The 22800-nt window shown below is 38.0% G+C and overlaps 2 protein-coding genes and 1 long non-coding RNA gene across 3 annotated transcripts in view; 2 read left to right on the forward strand and 1 right to left on the reverse strand.

The window, feature by feature from the left end:
• atat1 (alpha tubulin acetyltransferase 1) overlaps positions 1-11321 on the reverse strand; it is a 19599-nt gene extending 8278 nt beyond the window's left edge. The window contains 9 exon segments of the mRNA XM_079829767.1: positions 1545-1619; positions 2059-2104; positions 3582-3627; positions 4063-4164; positions 7475-7588; positions 7704-7761; positions 7928-8019; positions 8118-8178; positions 10755-11321. Coding sequence (XP_079685893.1) covers positions 1545-1619; positions 2059-2104; positions 3582-3627; positions 4063-4164; positions 7475-7588; positions 7704-7761; positions 7928-8019; positions 8118-8178; positions 10755-10846 — 686 coding nt within the window. The 5' untranslated portion in view covers positions 10847-11321.
• Positions 11322-11653: 332 nt separating this feature from the next.
• Positions 11654-15934, forward strand: LOC307134398. Its single transcript, XR_013817555.1, has 10 exons — positions 11654-12023; positions 12471-12526; positions 12737-12792; positions 13003-13058; positions 13760-13815; positions 14834-14889; positions 15107-15140; positions 15229-15293; positions 15468-15528; positions 15719-15934. It is a non-coding gene; the product is annotated as an uncharacterized lncRNA (long non-coding RNA).
• Positions 15935-16310: 376 nt separating this feature from the next.
• cUnh6orf47 (chromosome Un C6orf47 homolog) lies at positions 16311-22593 on the forward strand. The gene is made up of 2 exons (XM_079829769.1): positions 16311-18890; positions 21178-22593. The coding sequence occupies exon 1, from the start codon at positions 17935-17937 to the stop codon at positions 18877-18879; it is 945 nt and encodes a 314-aa protein (XP_079685895.1). The 5' UTR covers positions 16311-17934; the 3' UTR covers positions 18880-18890; positions 21178-22593.
• The last annotated feature ends 207 nt before the right edge of the window (positions 22594-22800 follow it).

Genomic DNA, 22800 nt, shown 5'->3' on the forward strand with positions numbered 1-22800 from the left:
GATGTCAGCACTAGGGATGGGAAATCGTAATGAATTTAACGATTCGGGTTCTGATTCCATTAATGATTCTTTTAGTAATTTAATAAATAAAAACAAAATGCAATTCCACTGCCAATTAGAAATAAATGTAAAACAATTCCAACTCATTACAATCCTTCATTCAGGAATCGGACTACACTGATTGTGCTGTATGCTTTTGATTTACTCTACACAAAAGGCTCATTAGATTCATTTGTTTGGGAATTCGGACTACACACTGCAGTGTTTTTAATTAATACACTAAAAATAACTGGCTCACAAGAATCATTCATTCGTAAATCTGACTAGTGACTACACTGTTTTGATTCATTAAAAAAGAGCCGACTCATTAGAATCATTTGTTCGGGAACCAGACTACACTGATTGGACTGTACGTTTCTGATTCATAACAGGTGTATAAGAGTCATTCCTTCAGCAATCGGACTACAACGATGGTTCTATATGTTTTTGATTTGACCAAAAATAAAAGGCTCATAAGAATCATTCATTCAGGAATTAGACTACACTGGTTACGTTGTATGTTTTTGATTCATTAAAAAGAACTGGCTCATAAGAGTCGTTTGTTCATGAATCAGAATACGCTGGTTATGTTGTGTTTTTAATTCACTAAAATGGATTCATTAGAATCATTCGTTCGACAATCAGACTACATTGGTTGTGCTGTTTTGTTTTTAATCATTAAAAATGTTTTTAATCATTAAAAATAGTCATTTTTATCATTACTGGCTCATAAGCATCATAACTGACTAAACATAACTGGCTAATAAGAGTCATTAGTCATGAGAATCGGACTACACTAATTGTGCTGCATGTTTTTGATTCATAACTAGCTCATAAGAGTCATTGGGGAATCAGACTACACTGGTTGTGCAATATGTTTCTGAATCACTAAAAAGAACCGACCCATAAGAGTAATTTGTTTAGTACTGGACTACATGTATCATGCCGTCTATTCAGACATTCTATCCAGATTCTTTGTTCGCTTCAAAGTGAACCATTAACGCAACCAAACGCCATTCCATTCCAGTATAATGCTGTCTATTCAGACATTCTATTCAGATTCTTTGTTCGCTTCAATGTGAACCGTTAACGCAACCAAACGCCATTCCATTCCAGTATTTTAAAGAACGGCACCGCTCTGAATAAGAGTTGGTTCCCAACTCTAGTTATATATATTTCATTTACAGGTGACTGGATTTGCCCATGGATTAAGACTCTCAAAGTCCCTTGATTACCACCTAAAGTGTCTAAACTAGGTTTTTACATTTTCTAAAGTAATTATGAGAGTCCTTTCCCCTAACTCTTTTCTAAGGGCTCTAAAGTAACATATGTACCAAATCAAGATATTTAATGAATAATAGGAGGCTTATTTCCAGCTCAAACTCTTTATTACAGCATCTGGATGATGTCAGTATTCAGCTAGTTGGTGTAAATGTCAGCTACTAGGGGTCTGTATTGAGCGAACTGGTTAAATATATACGACATGGAGCCTATGAGTAACCCACCTTCTCTTTCCATTAGTGAATATGGTTTGATCTCTCCCTCTGCCTTTTTTGGGGGAACTTTTCTCAATTGGACCGCTGTAAAAAGACCATGGTGGTCAGAAAGAGGCAACAGAAACAACCAATATGATTGAAAATAAGTCTGGAGTACAACAGGCAGTTAAACAGCACAAACTGCACTCTTCACAGATATTCCTATGAATAATTATCCATGACCATAATGCATATATCGATTATCATTACACTGCACTTTAGGGAAAACATATAGCACTTATCTATAATTGGATTTTAAAGGGGAACAGTAAGGGATATTGTAAGGGAGTGAGTTCGTAAGTGAGTTGTTGGGACTGATTAATGTGGGCAGACATTATGGGGGTCCGGTTGAGTGCAAAGGAAGAGTATAGTAAGTAGTCTCTCGCTTAAACCATGGGTATACGATAAGGGAGTGATAAGTAAGGTGAAAGCTGGATGACGGTAGGGGAAGGGAAGGGGAACAGCAGATATTTAATGTCCTTACAAAAATCCGTACATCCCCTGATCCGTCAGAGGGGAGGAAGGTGTTCCTGGGAGAGTTTCATGAGACAAAAGTACTTGAACAATGAATGTTTTGAGTTGTTTGCACATGTTAAACCCAATCTAGGGCGACTACCAACTATAAACAGCACGATCTGGGCTTGATGAGTAATTTATACACATGAATAAATACATTGAAATCAGTTGCCCAGGCACGAAGATGCCATTTTACAGAAAACAAAATAACAGACTGTGGTTTAAATCAGGAAATAGACTTGCTTTAAATATAAAGGCACTAAAAATATGAAACAATAGAAGAACCAAAAGAGAGCTGTGAGCATTATAGACCTTTTCTTAATTTAATTGTGGAATCTGCTAAAATGTCATTTGGAAAATTAAATTGCTTTCTCAAAGGCTCACAATCAAATTAAATTTGCATTTTTAAAAGGAAATTGCAGTGCTTGCAAGGCAGCAAAAAATGGTGCTACAGTTTTAGGTTCTGGCCTTTTTTCTGCATAAAATTTCAATCTATAATCATCCACCAGGCCGATCATTATAAAAAGAACATGTAAGTCTATTTGGAAGAAGGATCATCTTACCCTGAATGATGCAAGTGAACTCAGTGACTTATAGACTGTCTGAAAATGAAAATAAATTGTGATTTTTACCTAAAAAAAATACAACCATAAGTTTATCTCGAACCAAAGCCATCAATCTACCTTGTATATGAAGTTACAACTAGTGTTTGTCACCAATTTGCAGGGAATAACAACTAAATTATAATTATAAGATATAAATATTGAAAATGTTTTTAATTTAAATAAGTGTCAGTATTATTTATATACTATTAAGTATTTATTAATACTTTGAATTAGCTTTTATTTTTAATATTTCCAGTTTTCATTTCAATTTGAGTTTAAATGATTTTGTGGTTTAGTCATTTTTTGTTTTTTATTATTTCTATTTAGATTTAGTTTAAGTCATTTTAAACAAACGTATTATTTAATTTCAGTTAGTTGACAAGGCAGCACTTCTAATTTTATTTTTTTATTTCATATTTATATTTTTTCAGATGTATTTCAATTAACTAAAATTATTTTTATTTGTTTGTTTAGTTGGCAATAACAACACTGGTATACATTTTCATGGCCAAAAGAAATATTTATGGCCGGGATTTACTCACCACTATCAGGTGTATCAGGTGTAGCAGCAAAAAGTAAATACTAAAAAACCTAATACTCAAAAAGTTAATAGATCAAAACTTAAAATGATCCATAAAAACAAAGTTTGAATAGACTCTGTATGTTAAGCGGTTCAGGCTGAATTTTATGCGGTTCAGGCTGAATTTTATTTGCAGAAAAATGAGGAAGAGAAAAAGAGGAGGAATTTTTATTCAATGCTGCCTTGCACGTACTGTAGTGAAGAGAGGGGGGTGGGGGGTGTCCTGAGAGAACAAGTCAATGAACTCTGGCACAGATCAAGAACAACATTCCAAACGCACAGAACAGTGATGCAGTCAGGCATTACCTGATCTACTCTGGAAGAAGCCATCAAACACCACAAAGTTATTCACCTGACAGGAACAAGTGTGACAGGAGAAGAAGTTAAGACAAAGAATTACATCATAACATTCAAGCAACTGTCATATAAACGCCTCCAGTTTTTTTAAGAAAAGACTATTGTATGAAGTCTGTATTGTGTGCAAATGAACACACTCACATGTCATGGACATAATCCATATCAGGATTTATATCCCTGACATAACATGTAGTGTCTGATGAAGTCGTTTTCAGTGACAGCATTATTGGGTTCAGTTATGAACTGGATTTCTGAGAAGAGTAACACCATGTCCTCCTAACCAAGTGTGACAAAATAAAGTGTCATGGAATAAATAAAAAAAAAACCTTTTCCGGAATCTCACTATTCCAAAACTCTCACTCCACATAACATCAAACATGCTCTGATTGACTGTGACTGTTTCGTGTCAGCACTTTCAGGTGACTCTTACCTGAGGCACACTGTTTTTGAGATCATAGTGCTTTTCAAGAAATGACAGGAATTTAGGAGAAGGTCTGTCGTACGCCATCTGCTCGGGCTCCACCCGTTTGTGCTGTTAAATCAGAGAATATGAAATCTGAGTCACAAAAACAAACAGGGCTCTTTGCACGTAAATACAAATGGGTCTTAACACTGACTTCTCTACTGGACAAAAGATGAAAATTATTTTATCACTCGTATGTAACCCATATGATTTTCTTTTTTTCGAGAATCACAAAAGTAGATTTTAGGAAGAATGTTCATGCTGGTCTTTTCCACACAAGCTTCAAAAATTCCCAAATAAACAGAATAAAAGCAGTCCATATGACTAATGCGATACATTCCATGTGTATTCTCTGAGAATTAAAAGAATTTTATGAGAAACATACCAAATTAAAAGTTAAGTCTGAAGTTATTCAACTAAAATGTTTTTAACCAAAATCTTAGCCTTCACCATAGCTCTTAAATCTTATTTGCACATCTGCTTATTCAACCTTGCCATGTAGCATTCAGGAAGTTTGAAAAACGTAAAAACCAATAACGCTTTTCACAATGACGTTAAAGGGATAGTTCACCCAAAAATGAAAATTCTGTCATAATTTACTCACCCTCAAGTTGTTCCAAACCTGTATACATTTCTTTGTTTGGAATATTTGGAAGAATGTTTGTAACCAAGCAGATCTCGTCCCCCATTGACTTCCATAGATTTTTTTTTTCCTGCTATGGTAGTCAATGGGGGACGAGATCTGCTTGGTTACAAACATTCTTCCAAATATCTTCCTCTGTGTACAGTAGAACAAAGAAATTTATAGAGGTTTGAAACAACTGAGTATAGTAATTGGCGATATAAACGACATGCAATATAAACGATACAAAATTGGCCTACGATAGAGATTTTAATTCTATTGCAATCGCGATAATGCATGTTGATGACGCAATCTACCCATGAAATTTAGAGCCACGAGCTGCAACTGGCTGCAACCCATCATCATATTCGTCATCTTTAGTAAACATAGCTGAAAGCGAAACGGAGGAGCTGGTGAAAAAGAACGGTGCAACATCCATTATTTGGACTTCACACCAAACGCGACTATAATGTCAGGAGCGAGTGATTTCAATGTTAAGTCAATGGAAAGGCGTGTCTTGACGCGAATTGGACACAAATTGAGCGTCTTGCGCAATACGCGCGTTATGCGCGAGTGCTGCTTTTTGTGCATTCACGTGTTTGAAGCAAATTCGCGTCTGACGCCCGAGTTGAAAAATTAGAATTTTGCCATCAATTCGCGCCACGTTAACCAATCAGGAGCCTGCTTGCTGCTGTCACGTGATAAAGTGACGTGATGAGAAACCCTGCATAATTTTAAATTACTACTATTGTGTCAGAAAATTTAGTTTTAAGACTTTTTCAGGTGAGAATGTAGTTGTTTAAAGCTCAAATCTGTGGTTAATTTATAAAGAGAGCGCCTATTTTTAAAAAAAATAATCTTGCGTTTTTGGAGTTGTGAGATCCAGTCGATCAGCGGCGCTCAGCGCTCATTAACCCCGGCGAGAGCAACCTTTCCTCGGCCAGTCCTTCTGACGTTTGCCGCTGGCTCTGATGTCCTGTAGTGGTTCGTCTTGTGTGGATCTAACGGGTGATCTTTGGTGTCATGAATCTATAATTTGTTGTCTGCCAAATCGTTTTGACAGAGGGCAAAGAGAAGTTTCATAACTTTATTTTTTAAGGATATTTAAATATACATGCAGTGAAGATAATGTAGTGCCTGGACCACATTTGTGTGGCTATTAATGTTTAATATATATTTTTAATGAAAATGAAAAGAGGCAGAGTGGTGTTTTATGACATAATTCTCCTGGAGCGCCTTGTACGCGCGTCTATTTCACTTCAAACGCTCAATTTATACGTGCATCCAATTCGCTGTGGACGCGTGAATGGATTCAAAATGTTCAAGCGTCCAACTAGACGCGGTAGACGTCTTTTTTACACTCTATTCGCGTTTGGTGTGAAGGCAGCATAAGACTATGTGAATGACAGGCACAGATGCACGGGCGCCAGCGTGACACTCGCGCGCTATCTTTGTAGTCTCTGCCATGTGTCACTATATGAGGACACAAACGCATAACCGTCGCTTCATGAGAATTTACCGTTTCATTTGAGAAAACTGTCATATCATGAAATGAACAGACACTCAAAGGTCTTCACAGCAACCCATCAAAATTAAAGTTTGGTTTAACGTGAAGAAATTGACAGAATATATTAGGCTACTGTTGTAGCCTACAGTAGATTTAGCTACGTATCTATGTAATAATAATTTGTCTCTACTAATAATAATAATTATGCCTAGACGGTTGCTTATTTTTCACTTGAGTGAACTTTTAAACAGCATACAGACTTTAAATGTTTATGTATTATTTACTTATAATGATTATCATCATAAATAATACACTTAGTTAATTTAATTACATTTTTTAAAAATAGTTAAATAAATAAAAAAATAACAAAACATTTTGCTGTGGTACCAAAATTGGTACAGAGTACCGTAAAACTTTTATGGTATTGGTACAGACTACTGGAATTTTGGTATCATGACATCCCTATTCCCTAATTCACAGTGTCCGTTCCTTTATAAAAAAGACACCAGTTTTCTTTTCATTAAGAGAACAAAAATGTTTAAAACCAAATGCGTTACAATGGGCTACAGGTAAGAAACTTTGTTTGAAATATGGTTTTATTTAAAGTATCTGTGCATTACACAAAATATTTTGTACTTGAATTTTATTTATCTGCAACATTATGTTGTATAATTACAGTTTTGCACAATAAATGTTCTCCAAACTACATACAACGTTTCTTTCTTTCTTTAAAAAAAAAAAATACATTTAGAAGTTTGGCTTTCCTTAGGGTCTATGTAACCTGTTCTGAAAAGGTTCTATTATAATTTATATTTTGTTATATATATCGTTATCGCAAGAGGCTGCAATGTATATCGCAATATAGATTTTAGGACATATGTCAAGTGATGACAGAATTTCCATTTTTGGAAAATTATCCCTTTAAAACTGGTGGGGCAAGTTTGAATATGCGCAAATGAGATTTGACAGCTACAGTGAAGGGGACAATGATCTGGGAATAAAGAACTGAATTTCAGTTTGTTCGAACTTGTAATATAGTGAATTAATTATATGGACCACTTTCATGATACTTTTATTGTGCATTTTGTTGCTTGCCATTGTATGTTTTTGTTGTATGGAAAGGAGCAGCATGAACATTCTTCAAAACATTGTGTTCCATGCAAGAAAGTAAGTCACGTGATTTGGAATGACATGATGAAATTATAAATAAAGTAGTCTTTTAATAAATCAGCTGGCTGACAGACACTCACTTTCAGCATGAAGTCAAAGAGTTCAAGCCCGTAGCCATGTCTCTGCAGAGTCTCTGTCACATAGAAATCCAGCACACACAATGGCTCGGTCTCCAAATGCGCCCCCCGTTGGTTCTAGAGGCAATAACAACATACTGTGTGTTGATGCATCTGCTTTGAAAAGTGTGTGCTCAGGCATCATGCATGAGGCGAGATGTAATTACCGAGTCAATAATGAGGGAACACTTACAAGTAAAAAGAGCTTCTTGTAGCCAACCTTCAGAAATCCTACTACAACACCCCTCCCGCTGGGAAGACAGGAAGAGGGAGTCAAAGAATGTTATTAACAGCAGAAGTGGATGTGTTTACATGTTGTAATGGAAAAACAGGAAGGAGAGAGGTCAGTTGTACTGACATCTAAATAGATTAAATCTGAAGCATAGGGTGGGGGAGGGACAGAAATAGCCAGCGTACCCGTTTTGTTCTCCATCTTTCAGGAGGTAGAGATGGTGTCTGTTGGCCTGGAGCTTTGCAGCACTGGTTATAGGTGCAGGCAGCTGCTGGGCCTGAGGAGTTACACACACGCACAACATAATGACAGACTGAAACTGACAGTGAATTGCATCTGCAAGCTCATGAAGAGACAAAAGACAGTCATTATCACCTTAGAGGATGCTTTTCCCAGCTCATCTATAACTGTGGTGATCTGAAGAAGAGGGTCTGGTCTAGAGAACAAAAAGCAGGTATGTTAGGAATCTCACACAAAGAAGACATAAAATGTGAATAAGCATTTATGATTACAGTTATCCAGGTCATAACAGATGCATACCTGTTTACAATACACAACTTTTTATTTTTATTTTATCATATATAGCTGTGTAATACGTTGACCGGTTGTTCAATAGCTGATTCTAATATCAAGGTGGCTGATGGCCGATATAATAATATAGACACACAATTTAAAGTTAGCATGAAATTGCGATAGTCTTTTCTTATATTGTGAGGCATGGATAAATAATTTGTAATAAATATGGGGTATGCACGTGACATCCCCGTCAGCCGGAGTAACTGTGGTTATGCCCACTGAGTGGTAAAAAGACTGAGTGGCAGCATTGGTTGATTGAATGTATAAATAGATTTGACAAGAAATCTATAAGTATATTTTTACGGACTGCCAAAAGTTACTGAAAAGAGAAGCAATTGGATCGCTGCAATTCACAGAAACACCTGGACTCCAGGCAGCGAAACGTGAATTTGCAGGTATCAGTTTGTCTCAAAATCATACGCTATTGTATAGTTATATATTGTATTGACAACTCAATTAAATATTTACCATCTTATATTCTGCATAATTGGATGTTTTTTTAAATAAACACTGACAAAAACTATACAAGCTTTAGGGCTGAACGATATGACGATATATATAATATTGATATAAGTGATCACCCGGATTTAGACCTACCTAAGTACCTATATTGTATTTATATATTTAAAGGGTTAGTTCAACCAAAAATGAAAATAATGTAATTTATTACTCAGCCTCATGCCGTTCCACACCGGTAAGACCTCCGTTCATCTTCGGAATACAAATTAAGATATTTTTGTTGAAATCCGATGGCTCAGTGAGGCCTGCATTGCCAGCAATGACATTTCCTCTCTCAAGATCCATTAATGTACTACAAACATATTGAAATCAGTTCATGTGAGTACAGTGGTTCAATATTTATATTATAAAGCGACGAGAATATTTTTGGTGCACCAAAAAAACTAAATAACGATTTATATAGTGATGGCCGATTTCAAAACACTGCTTCATGAAGCTTCAGAGCGTTATGAATCAGCGTGTTGAATCATGATTCGGATTGCGTGTCAAACTGACAAACTGCTGAAATCACGTGACTTTGGCGCTCCAAACCGCTGATTCATAACGTTCCGAAGCTTCATGCAGCAGTGTTTTGAAATCGGCCATCAGGATTTCAACAAAAATATCTTAATTTGCGTTCCGAAGATTAACGAAGGTCTTACAGGTGTGGAACGGCATTAAGCTGAATGATATTTTTTTTTTCATTTTGGTGTGAACTAACCCTTTAAGCGTTAACAGGCAAATTTTTTGGATGCATTTTTTTATGCTTTATGTATTTCCCCTGCATTGTAATCACGTCAATATCCATGGATCACTGGATCTTTGGTAAGTTGTAAGGAACACTATATAGACTAATCGAGTCCAACCTTTAATTTTTAAACGGATAATAGTTTGTTTTACTCATGTTTTCTCAGTTTCCCCTATTAAATCCAGTCATGCAGCAGCTCTTCTGCCACTCAGTCCGGCTGAGGGGGCGTGTTCCGGCAGGAAAGTGACATCAATGCATAGACTCTATACTGCAGTATTCCATAAAAAATTAAAGGTGAAATCATGAAATCGCTTGATGAGTACAGATTGACATTTTTCATTTTTAACTAGACAGTTTGTGTGGGACACATCAAATTGCTTGTCCTGTTTTTCTAAATATTCAAAACGACGTTGTTACATTACAGTCATTAATTATGATTTGCTACCCGCTGATTTGTTTCAAGGGGAGGAACATACTCACTCTAGACTAGAGCAATGGTTCTTTGAAGTGTTTATTTTTAGTTTATACCAGAGGTATAAACTTAGATATGAGAGCCTTTGAATATTGTCTTGGACAGAGCACATTTATTGTCATTGAAAATAAATGTGCTAAAAGAGATTTTTTCAATCTTTAACAGGCACATTAGCATCTAAATGGCCTCATAGTTAACACATAAGGAATAAAATTCTAATTTTGATTTAATTTTAATGTTGGAAAATTAGATAAACACAATTGGTTAAATCAATTTTTTTTTTTTGGTAAATGTGTTAGCGCTTTGAGTATAAAGGTGCATTACAAATCAAATGTAATAGGCTATCTATCTATCTATGGCTTTGTGTGATATTCTATAATGTAATTACAGTGAAGTCAATGGCTGCCTTACTGAATCAGCATTGTCCAGATTAAACCAATGGCAGATTAAAACAGACTAATGTCAGATTTGTCGTTTACTCAGGGCCGCATTTGCATCATCTGACGTCAAGCTCTCCATACAGCAATAAGCTTATCATTTTAGAAAAAAGATAACATGGTCCAAATACAACATTTAGCATAATACAACACCCCCCACTGGTAGCAGTGTATGTATAATGCACAACTGTGTCAACCACTGTTCAAGACAAAAGCAGTGAATGTTGCAAACCTCCCAACCAACAGATTACAACCCTCAGTCACATTAAAACACACATTACCTGCCATGCGCTTTCCGACCTGCACTCAAGTTGTTATCCAGCACTGAAATTCTCTCGGGGAAAAGCACACGGATGTCGAAAGGGAAATCCATTGTAAGGACGGATCTGAAATCTTAAAACAATACTTTACTAATGCCCTACTGCAGATTCAGATGCATTTATCACAATGGCAATCGATTCTCACTGCATCACTGGCCTGCACTTAAAATACCAGTTCCACATTAGTGCCGCTTCAGTAGTAAGCTTGTTTAAAGGCATATATGTATAGCGGTGTTATCAATGATTCCTCTGTCCTCCCATTGTGTCACTCCCTTCCCTTCCCTTGTGCAGGATGAGCGGCTTGAGCGCCAGTGGTTAGCCGTAGTGCTGTTAAAACACACGCCTGCAGGATTCAAGACGCGAAAATACCACAAACGTCTTCCAACACCTGTAATTATTTGAACGGTTTCCAGTTATAGCTCTAAAAATGTAATACATAAATCTTTCATTTAGACACAGTAGCAGAAATTTGCGGCTATAGAAGATTTATTTCCGTTTCCTCTTGGCAACGACGCACAGCTTTGTGCTGCATAGCAACTATTATATTATATATTAAACTCTTTTTTTGTGATTTCTGTTTTTTAACAGCAAAATTTAATTGCCAGCAATTACCACTGCGTGCTGTACGGCTGTGCTTTTGATATATGGCTGAATTAATAATTATGAATTATATTAATATACTTTTGTGGTGTGTGAGAATTGTACTGATCATTCCTCTCTAAATAAAAACGCATGTATGATTTTTTTAAATAAAATTTTAAAATAAAAAGACGAAGAATAATAAAAAGAAAAAGGTTTAAAATTGCATGCACGAAATGTGCTTATATTTTCATTCAGGCAGATATTTTGCTACCCTGCCTGCAGCATTAGGACCCATTTAAATTTCCTTGCGTGGACGCAGCGCGATCCTTGTCATTCTGCGTTTGCCGCAGTGTGTGAGGTAGCGATGAACGGACTTTATATTTTTGTACTAAACACGAAAAACATAGTTTAGTGCTATTTGTTTAAATTTATCGTGAACCGCCTACAGCACGTGCGTTAGCGCTAACCGAATACCTGCAAAAAGATTCGGCGCTTATGGCCTTGCCCTCGTGGTCGCAGTTTTAGTCCATATGCCAACATGCTGTGACTTAATGATATTATTGTTTGCAAATGTTTACTTATCATGAATAGTGTCGTGTTAGGGAACCAAATTGCAAAGAAATGGGCCAAAGCTGTGAGAATTTCCTGGTGAGTATGAAACCACAGCATTTTAATTTTCTTTCAGGGGTTTTCAAACTGGGTCCCAAGATTTCAGAGAAAAGCAGTGCAAATATAAATAACACAAAGTTAACGAACTAAAGCATGCAATATTAATACATTGTTTAAAATACAATTATTTATATAAATTCTTAATTTGTATTACAAGTAATATAATATTTGAACTGTATAATTTGGATCTTTAGACATATAAATATATACCTGCCTTTTAAATTGTAGAATGGTCGAATTTGGGGGACTGTGGCATCTAAGATTGAAAACCCCTGTTGTACGGTATCCCATGTAATGATGATTCATCAGACTAGAGTCTCTGATTTACCCATGAAGCTCTTTTTAATGCACTGAACACATGCAGTACAACTTGTGATTGAGTAAAAGTCACTTGAATGTTCCTAAATGTCAAAATAACTTTCACAGGTGAGATGGGAGCAGTCGTTGCTGGGTAGCTGATGTCAACCATTTACAACCAATGGGTAAGAAATGGTTTATGCCAATGAGAAACTCAAATAATTGGTCTTTTCAAAGGAAATTATTGTCCATTAATGCATGTAATGATGATTCATCAGACTAGAGTCTCTGATTTACCCATGAAGCTATTTATAATGCACTGAACACATGCAGTACAACTTGTGATTGAGTAAAAGTCACTTGAATGTTCCTAAATGTCAAAATAACTTTCACAGGTGAGATGGGAGCAGTCGTTGCTGGGTAGCTGATGTCAACCATTTACAACCAATGGGTAAGAAATGGTTTATGCCAATGAGAAACTCAAATAATTGGTCTTTTCAAAGGAAATTATTGTCCATTAATGCATGTAATGATGATTCATCAGACTAGAGTCTCTGATTTACCCATGAAGCTATTTATAATGCACTGAACACATGCAGTACAACTTGTGATTGAGTAAAAGTCACTCGGAGGTTCCTAAATGTCAAATTAACTTTCACAGGTTGGATGGGAGCAGTCGTTGCCGGGTAGCTGATGTCAACCGTTTACATCCAATGGGTAAGAAATAGTTTATGCCAATGAGAACCTATAATTCTGCGTTCACACCAAATGCGAATGTAGCATCAAATGTGCTTCTAGTTGGACGCTTGAACATTTTGAATCCACTCGTGCGTCCAAACTCCAAAGCGAGTTGGACGCGTGTGTAAATCAAGCGTTTGAAGCTAAAGACGGACGTTCAAGGCACTCCAGGAGCTGCGTCTGGATGACTGCCACTTTCAGCAGTACTTCTGCCTGTCCCACGCCCATATAGCTCCGTATGACTTATCACTGCCAATATCAGTCGTTCCTCCATGTTGAATGAGTGACTTTATTTTTGTATTAAATGCGTGAAAGAACAGTCACAACAATTTTCATCACGCACGAATGGGGCGAAATTGTGTCCATCGCACCGCTCTAAACGTGCCTCTCGTGCCGCAGGACCTCCAGACGTGAGTCAGCGTGTCTTTACATTGATTTAACATGGAAATCACTCGCTCCAGATGCTCTATTCCCATTCAGTGTGTGCGCAGCATTACAATTTCTTTATCAAGGACAGCATTTTGTCCTATTGTCCGTTATTGCATGTAATGATGAATCATTAGACTAGAGTCTCTGATTTACCCATGAAGCTCTTTATAATGCACTGAACACATGCAGTACAGCTTGTGATTGAGTAAAAGTCACTTGGATGTTCCTAAATGTCAAATTAACTTTCACAGGTTGGATGGGAGCAGTCGTTGCCGGGTAGCTGATGTCAACCGTTCACAACCAATGGGTAAGAAATGGTTTATGCCAATGACAATCTATAATGCTGCGTTCACACCGAACGTGAATATAGCGTCAAATTCGTGTCTAGTCGGACGCTTGAACATTTTGAATCCACTCGTGCGTTCAAAGCGAATTGGATGCGTTTTTAAATTGAGCATTTGAAGCTAAAGACGGAGGTTCGAGGCCCTCCAGGAGCTGCACCTGGATGACGGCCACTTTCAGCGGTACTTCTGCCTGTCCCGTGCCCATATAGCTCTGTATGACTTCTCACTGCCAATAGAAGTCGTTCCTCCATGTTGAATGAGTGACTTTTGTTTATTTATTTTTTTATTAAATGCATGAAAGAACAGTAACAACAATTTTCATCATTGCATTATGGTCTGACAATAATCCGCCACGGTCCTTCAGTCTTTCAGTCCAGATTAAGTGCCAAATCCTTAAACACAGCCACTGTTTTGAATGAGTGACTCCTGCCAGGCTTACCCCTGTTTATCATGTCACTTACCCTGTTTAGCAGGCTCCTGATTGGTTAACGTGGCGTGAACAGATGCCAAATTTCTGATTTTTCAACTCTGGCATCAGACGCGAATTCGCTTCAAATATGTGCATGCACAAAGCGTCAAATAAAATCACTTGCATGTATGCCACAAGACACTCAATTCTCGTCTTTCATGTGAACTGGATGCACGAATGGGGCGAAATCGTGTCCATTGCACCGCTCTAAACGCATCTTTCACGCCGCAGGACCTCCAGACGCGAGTCAACCCGTCTTTACATTGATTTAACATGGAAATCATTCACTCCAGACACACTATTCCCGTTCAGTGTGTATGCAGCATTACAATTTCTTTATAAAGGACAGCATTTTGTCCTATTGTCCATTTTTGCATGTAATGATGAATCATTAGACTAGAGTCTCTGATTTACCCATGAAGCTCTTTTTAATGCACTGAACACATGCAGTACAGCTTGAGATTGAGTAAAAATCACTTGGATGTTCCTAAATGTCAAACTAACTTTCACAGGTTGGATGGGAGCAGTCGTTGCCGGGTAGCTGATGTCAACCGTTTACAACCAATGGGTAAGAAATAGTTTATGCCAATGAGAACCTATAACAATTTCTTTATAAATGACAGCATTTTGTCCTATTGTCCATTATTGCATGTAATGATGAATCATTAGACTAGAGTCTCTGATTTACCCATGAAGCTCTTTATAGTTTACTGAACACATGCAGTACAACTTATGATTGAGTAAAAGTGACTTGGATGTCCCTAAATGTTGAAATAATTTTACAGGTTGGATTCCAACAGTGGCAACAGTTGACGACCAGTAAGAAAGAACTTTGTATCTTATTATAAGCCTTTACTTTTCAAGTGTGACCCATGATGAGCTCTAACAATTTGTTTCTATTTTCAAGGTTTTCAATGAAGGATTTGAAGCCAACGTAGACATTACAATAGCTTGAGCCCATGATTCTACAAGGTTGGTGTTATCCTAACTGTGCTGATCTTTTATCAGTGATGTGCAATGAGGATTCAATAGACTAGAGTCTCTGATGACAACATGAAGCTTTTCACATTTCTCTGAGCACAGCTTTTGATATTACATGTATTTGTTAAAAAGAACTTCTGATTGACTTTTTTTTTTTTTTTTTAGGTTGACGTGATGCCAGAATTGTGCCAGTGATGGGTATATGCATGTGAATGTGCAGACCTGTGTAAGTACTGGTCCGATAAACCTAGCTTTGGGTTATAGCTTGTTGTGTTGATGATGAGTGCGTAGTTCGGTTCTCCTGAAAGTCAATGAAGTAACTTTCTCGCGGCGCACTGAAACGCTGACAGACATCTGATACACTTTATTTTCTTCATTTGTGATCTAATACACTTGTTGTTTTATTTTAAGGACAGAAGTTAAAGTCGTGGCAGAAGAGTTGTGACCGGTCTGCAGCACAATGTTGAACTGTCATACTCTGTAGTATTGTCATTTTAAAAACTTGTTTCAGTGCCAATGTATTTCCAAGGACAGTTTGAGGGGTAACTGTATTGTTTTTTCCAGTTCTTTGTAAACTGCATTTTCTAAATCGAGTTTGCTATAACATTTGAATAAATCTCAATTACAGCTTGATTTGAAGTAGTTTTTTTTACTCTGTGCTTGTAATTGTATGCCACTATGCCTTCATTTTATTCATGTTGCTGGGTAGTGGGTCAGATATTAGTGTGACTGCATTTGACAGCATACAATGTAGCTGATATACCAATACCAACACCTTGTGATTTATATAAAAATTTTGCAATGGGTCAAACCCTTAAAGATAAATTGATTATTGCAATATCTGCAGTCTGATTTAAAAGAAGCTTGTACTTTGAGATCTCATGCCTATACATACTGATTTCTTTGTTTTACCTATTTGGAAGTGTTCAAGCACACATCACACAAATGTGGATTCCCACTGTGCTGTTTGATCGCGATCACAAAGGACTTTTATTATGGAGAAAAGGTGTTTCTTAAAGTGGTGGCGTATATCATATTTGACTTCACGCTACTTGACTCTCACTCGCTACATATTTATTTTTTTCCGACTAGTCTACTTTGTAAATAAACCCGCACGCTTTAGAAAACAGATTTGAATAGTTTACATGCAATGTCACAAATGTCCAGAGTGAAGGTCATTGGGTCAGTGACAATGTAACCGGATTTGTTCTTAACGTACTAGTGCGTAATGACGCCCGATTTGTGAACGAATCTTTCTTTTGAATCGGATCTTTTCAATGAATCAGTTAACTCATTGTTTCACCCGAGAACTGGTTCAAAGAGACTGGTTAAATTCTTAAATTGAGACCTATACGAATATTTCTCTTACTATGTGAAGTACATTGTTGGTATGATACTCCGGATTCGGAATGGCACTAATTTCTCTTATTTAAAAGTTTGCATCTTTCCAATAAACCTGGCATTGTACACTTTTAAATATTGTTAACTTTCTGGAAAATTGCTTCTATTTCTGTATTGTCGCCTTGGATAAAACCGTCTGTTTAATGTTAAATATTAGCTATTCCCTATTCAGCCCGTATGTATGTTTCGTAACGAAAGAATCGTAATGAATAGCAATACAATACTACATTAGTAAACATTCATTTTTTTAAGACGTTTTCGAGCAAAGAGGGACCACGAGGTGACGAAATTGTGTTAAAGAATCATTCTTTCAAATGAGCCATTTAAAAGAATCGATTCGCGGGAATGAGTCGGACTTCCCATTACTAGTCCAGTAAACCAGCTCGTGCACGGATAATTTGTATTGCATTTCCCCCCCGTTTTCTCATTCAAACCGCCGGGAATTTCTTGGAATTACACTGGACTGTATTTTCGCATTCTGTCTATTATTGTTTATTTGTTAACGTTTAAGTTTGAGCATGTTTGTGCGTGGCGGTAGTGAACAGGAATGTGAAGCTGGCATCGATAAGTGATCTGTTTTTGCAACTGAAGCGGAGCGACTGAGATGTCCTGAGGATGTAACTGTCAGTTACTTATTATTGTCTATCAAAGATTTCACGTCGGAGGTATCTTTGATTATCCGGCCGTTAATGTTTCGCCGCTCGACATCGACACAGTTTAGCGTTTAAAGTTGTGGAGTCGATCAAGGCTTGTTTAGACATGCTAACCGACGCCGTTTCGCCCGAGGAAAATACTTGTAGAGCACAAAATACACGAGACCCTACTTCCACAGTGATATTTTTTGTTTTTATTTTTTAATATTTATTACAAATTAGTTAATTTTCCTGTCATTGAGTGATTTGCAAGGGTGCGGTCCGTAAGTTATGTTCTGGTTCATTTGTTCTAATACAAACACGCCTTAATACAGGTCTGTTGAGGTCTCATTGTTTAGATGCCTTATACGCGTGTCAGTGTAAACTTTATATTCTGTCTTAAAAGGACACTGAACTTTGTTTTTGACTTTTTTTTAATAGCTATACCATTAGATTAAGAAGTACCTGTTAATAGTATTGCTTAATACTATAGTTAAACAATTTAATTAACAATCATATTAGCATTTTCACACACTTGACACTTCATGTTATAGTTTTTTAATTTTCCCCTTTGTGCATTATAAAGTAATAGTGCCGACATGACCGCAGTTGTAGGGCGAGTTTGGGGATGGGTCAGTCCAGCAAATCTATACTCGTCCTGGGGCAATAAGACCAAACCCGAGAAACCATTAACAACAGACAGTCAGATTAAAAGCAGATGGGGTTTATGGGGACTTACTGCCTGGGTTTGGAGGGGCGAGAACACCAAAAAGGACCAAAAGACACTCACTGAGGAATTCTGGGAGACTGAAGAAAATTTTAAGCCTTTGGAAGTAGAGGAGCTTCGGGCAATGAGACCTGATGTTGAGACAGAGAAAGCAGCCCAAAGCTCCTCACACTGGTGGAGGAGAATGCTTCCATCCAGATACTTCTTTTGGCCCTGGTGGTCGACGTCCACCGGGCTCCGCCAGCAGAAATGTGCTGGGTGGAATGAAGGTACATGGGACTGTGATGAAGTCGACGGGGAATCAGACTACGGGACACCCCCGCCATCCCCCACGCCTCTGTCTCAGCAGCCATCAGCAGCATTCCGCTTCTTCTCTCGCACGTGGACGGGCGATATTGTGCCTGAACACTACAACATTTGCTTTAATTTTCTCCGCCACCTCTTTGATTTGTTCGTGGTGGGCTTCCTGAGTACTGTGTCCCCTCCGACCAAGATCATTTTGGAAGTGCTGGGGGTGCAGGGGGCCCTGAAGCTGTGGCTCCATGGGATGGCCATGTTTCTAGTGTCATCTGTCGGGATGGCCGGTCTGCTGTGGGCGGTACAGGAGTACCTGCTCCAGTTTGCTTTGTTCTTTGGTATCGTGCAAGCCTTGGTCATCTCTGTCAGTGTTTGCCAGAATGAGGCTTTGGCAGAGGGGGATGATGGGAAAGGTGACGTTGAGGTCAAAGAGGTTGAGGAGGAACAGAACGACATATGGGAGGAGAATAAGCCACAGCAGGCCACTGACGAAAGCAAAACTGTTGAAGTTGAAAAGTAAGGTAAAACTGGGTAAGTAGTTGTTTCTGCCCATTAACTAATTATGCATTGTATGAATATCCAATCCTTAGTGTAGTTTGCTAAGTCAAGTATCACTTTTACTAATCATACCTGCGGTTATGGATTTGAACAAACCTGTAACACAAGTATTTTACTTTGGTGCATAACGCATCCTGCAGCATTTACCTCAAAATATACCTCAAATCTTGAGGTATATTGAGGTAAATCATGAGTTCCGCGAGGACAGTCACTTTTTTTTACAAGAAGAAATATCGTAAAATTCCGACATGGCACCTTTTCGTCCCTTAATACTTCACACTAGAAACTGCATTGCAATGTGCTAAAACCCACTAAGGACACTATTCCTATGTCTCATGTTTTTTTAAGAAGAGTCCTAGCTTCGCTGTAGGGGTTGCGGTTTATATTTTTCAACCAGGCAAAATCAAGTGTGTCATTTTCATTGAGCTGTGAAATCATTTTGCGGTTTTATGCCGTACATCATTTTCCTACTGATATGATCTCTTGAAGTAGAAGGGCAATCTTTGAAAATGCATCCCAGACAAGGAGAGTGACTGTTTATGGGTTGTAAATTATGTATTACCATTGTCTTAAAGGGATGGTTCACCCAAAAACATTTTTTATTGAATCAGCATGTATTAAACTCATGTTACTTTCTGTTTGAGTTTCACACAAAAAGAAACTATAAAGCTGCTTTTTCTTTGCCATGCAATTACAACGAATGTGGATGCAAAATCACCTTTCAAAAAGCAACAAGTATCATAAAAGTAGTCTATACAACTTTACTCTATACAACAAACAGTTCTCTATATCTAAGGTTTTGTGAAGTCATATGATAACTTTGCAACAGACAGGCCAAAATTTGAATCGATATTGCCTCCAGCATCAAGGCCTGTACACACCGGGACGAATATTGCGAGCACTTATCGCCAGCGTTTTTCGGCGTGTCTTGAGTGTTCACACCCAAGCGATTTTCACTGCCGATGCGCAGAGTGATATGTAAACGTGCAAATTCAGTAGATAGCGCTCCCGGTACACAAGGTAGTGCTGTGGGCCTGTGGCACTTTACGCTTCTGACACTCGCTTGTCACACAGAAGAAGAAGAGAGACAGTATTTACGTGCTTGCCAAAACCATTCACACACTTTTTGCTAACTGGCAAGCAGCATTAGCAGCTCATCTTCTTCTTTAGGCCTGTTCACACCGGGACGTTTTTCGTGCGCGTTTATCGCCGACGTTTAACGCCTCGTGACTAAACAAAGGGCACCAATGTGAGTGTGCACACCGACGCGCAAAACGGCAGGCGTAAAAGCGTCATCTTTTAAAAAACGCCTCGGGTTTGTTTTTTTTATTTTGACGCAGCGCGTTAAAAACTGGCCAACCAATGAGATCAGTGCTTTTGTTCACGTGCCTGGAGCTGCTGAAGTGACATTAAAACACGACTTGGTGGCGCTCAAGCACAAAACGCTCTTGCCGTGCACACATTGATACGACGAAGAAGTAGTAAGTAGACGAAGAAGAATATGAGCTGCTAATGCTGCTTGCCAGTTAGCAAAAAGTGTGTGAATAGTTTTGGCCATAGACATATGTCTATGGTTTTGGCAAGCACGTAAATACTCTCTCTTCTTCTTCTGTGTGACAAGCGAGTGTCAGAAGCGTAAAGTGCCGCAGCACCACCTTGTGTAACGGGAGCGCATCTACTGAATGTGCACGTTCACTCGGCGCAGCGCCAGTGAAAATCGATAGGGTGTGAACACTCAAGACGTGCCGAAAAACGTCACGAAAAACGCTGGCGATAAGCGTGCGCGATATTCATCCCGGTGTGTACAGGCCTTTTGTTTACTTACTACTTCTTCGTCGTATCAATGTGTGCTCGGCAAGACCGTTTTGTGCTTGAGTGCCAACAAGTCGTGTTTTACTGTCACTTCAGCAGCTCCAGGCACGTGAACAAAAAGCACTGATCTCATTGGTCGGCCAGTTTTTAAAGTGCCGTGTCAAATAAAAAAAACGAACCCGAGGCGTTTAAAAAAAAAATGACGCTTATACGCCTGCCGTTTTGCGCGTCGGTGTGCACACTCACATTGGCGCCCTTTGTTTAGTCACGAGGCGTTAAACGCCGGCGATAAACGCGCACGAAAATCGTCCCGGTGTGAACAGGCCTTCAGGGAGAGTAAATTATGGCAGGATTTTCATTTTTGATTGAACTGTTCTTTTCAAGTTAAGTAGAACACGCAACTTGCATAATGCAACTGTCATTAACCATTCATCTGTTTCTGTCACAGGTTGCTGACATGTACCATGATCTCTCAATGAAGATTTGGCCACTTCAACACCAACCACCAACAACTTCCAATGAGCGATTGAAGAGCACCCTAAATCTACCAGCACCTCTTTCTTTTTTCTTACTTTCAAATGTACTTTTAATTTCTCCAAAAAAATGTTTGACATAGCACACCAGCAGGAGAAGTGGACGAGTAAAACACCAGAATCAACAGCGATAAACAACAAACAACATCTGCCACAAGACAGCCTGCACAGGAAGTCATCTACAAACCTGAAGAACCAGCAATGAATGATTGTCAGGGAATTTCACTGAGACTTTCAGTGTTATACTGCATGATTCTGAAGGCTAATCCAGTGAAACTAGTTGTCTGTAACGCAACATTCATTTTATATGGTGGTTAACACCTTTACAAGCAAATCTGCATGTGTCACTTTATTCGTAGCTCGATGTTGCCTCTGATGGAGTCTCTGGACTGTTCATTTCTGTAATGTGCTCTTCCATGTAATGGATTGAGTTCATTATATCTCTCATCCGTATTCAGTCCATTAGTCCAATCTTGGTGAACTTTTTGAGTGCAATTGTAAAGGAATTGGATGCAAAATTTTGGAACAATAGCTTAAAACACTTTTTACACACAGCAAACCTGCGCACTACATTTTTCTGTTCTCATTTTCATGAATTCAATCTGTTAAGGCTTCCTTGTGTCATTTGAACCACTGTTTGATGGATATTTATGTTTGCTTTATTACAACATTAACTGCATGTCTTGATTGATTTCAAATGTATCATCCTTCTTATTTGCTTCATTATATTTCAGTTGATTATATATTTTGTGCCTCACGATATCTGGTACTTTGGCCAGTTCACAGGGAATTATGGGTAATGAAATTAGAAGTAATTTTGCACAACTGCACACTGAAAGCTTAATATCTAATGCTTTGCACAAATGTATCTCGCGCTTGTTGAATAGCTTTCTCCTGAATGTGTTCCACAGCTAGCGTTTTATCTATGCATGATACTATAGAACAATGAAAAACTTGTGAAATGCTTTTCATATGTTGTGACTTTTTCCTTTATGGTACTGGTTCATCAATTTCTTGGTTGTTTCATGTCAGTTATTTAAGCATTAAAATGTAGCGCTAGCTTTGTTGGTTCGCTGCAACATTGAGCAGGTTTGAAGGTTTTTAAAAATGTTTTTTATTTGTATTTTTGTAAGTTCTGAGTCCATTGAAGGGCCACTGTTAAAACCAGACGGCTGTGAATATAAAATGTCTGCTGTAGAGTGAAATGGATTTCAGCTCAAGGATAGATGTACCTAGGTTGTGGGACACAGAGATCTTCATCTACAGCTCTTAAGTGCACACTGAGTCTTCATTAGTCCTTATACAGCCTAAATAAACTTCCTTTTAACACATTTCATGTCTGGAGTTTGCATGTCTATGTGGTGACTTTCTTCTACAAACGGACAGATGTAGTGTCAGATTGTATCTGTTATGGGTCAGTCCATCTTAAGTGGTCCAAAATTTATTTTATTTTTTTTGTTGAACAGATTTTTACGGAAATCTCAACTCTTACCAGAATTTGTTGTGTCATCATTACACAGATGGCCACCATGGTGATT

This window comes from Gobio gobio (genome assembly GCF_949357685.1).
Source record: "Gobio gobio genome assembly, chromosome: 11".
NCBI lineage: Eukaryota > Metazoa > Chordata > Actinopteri > Cypriniformes > Gobionidae > Gobio > Gobio gobio.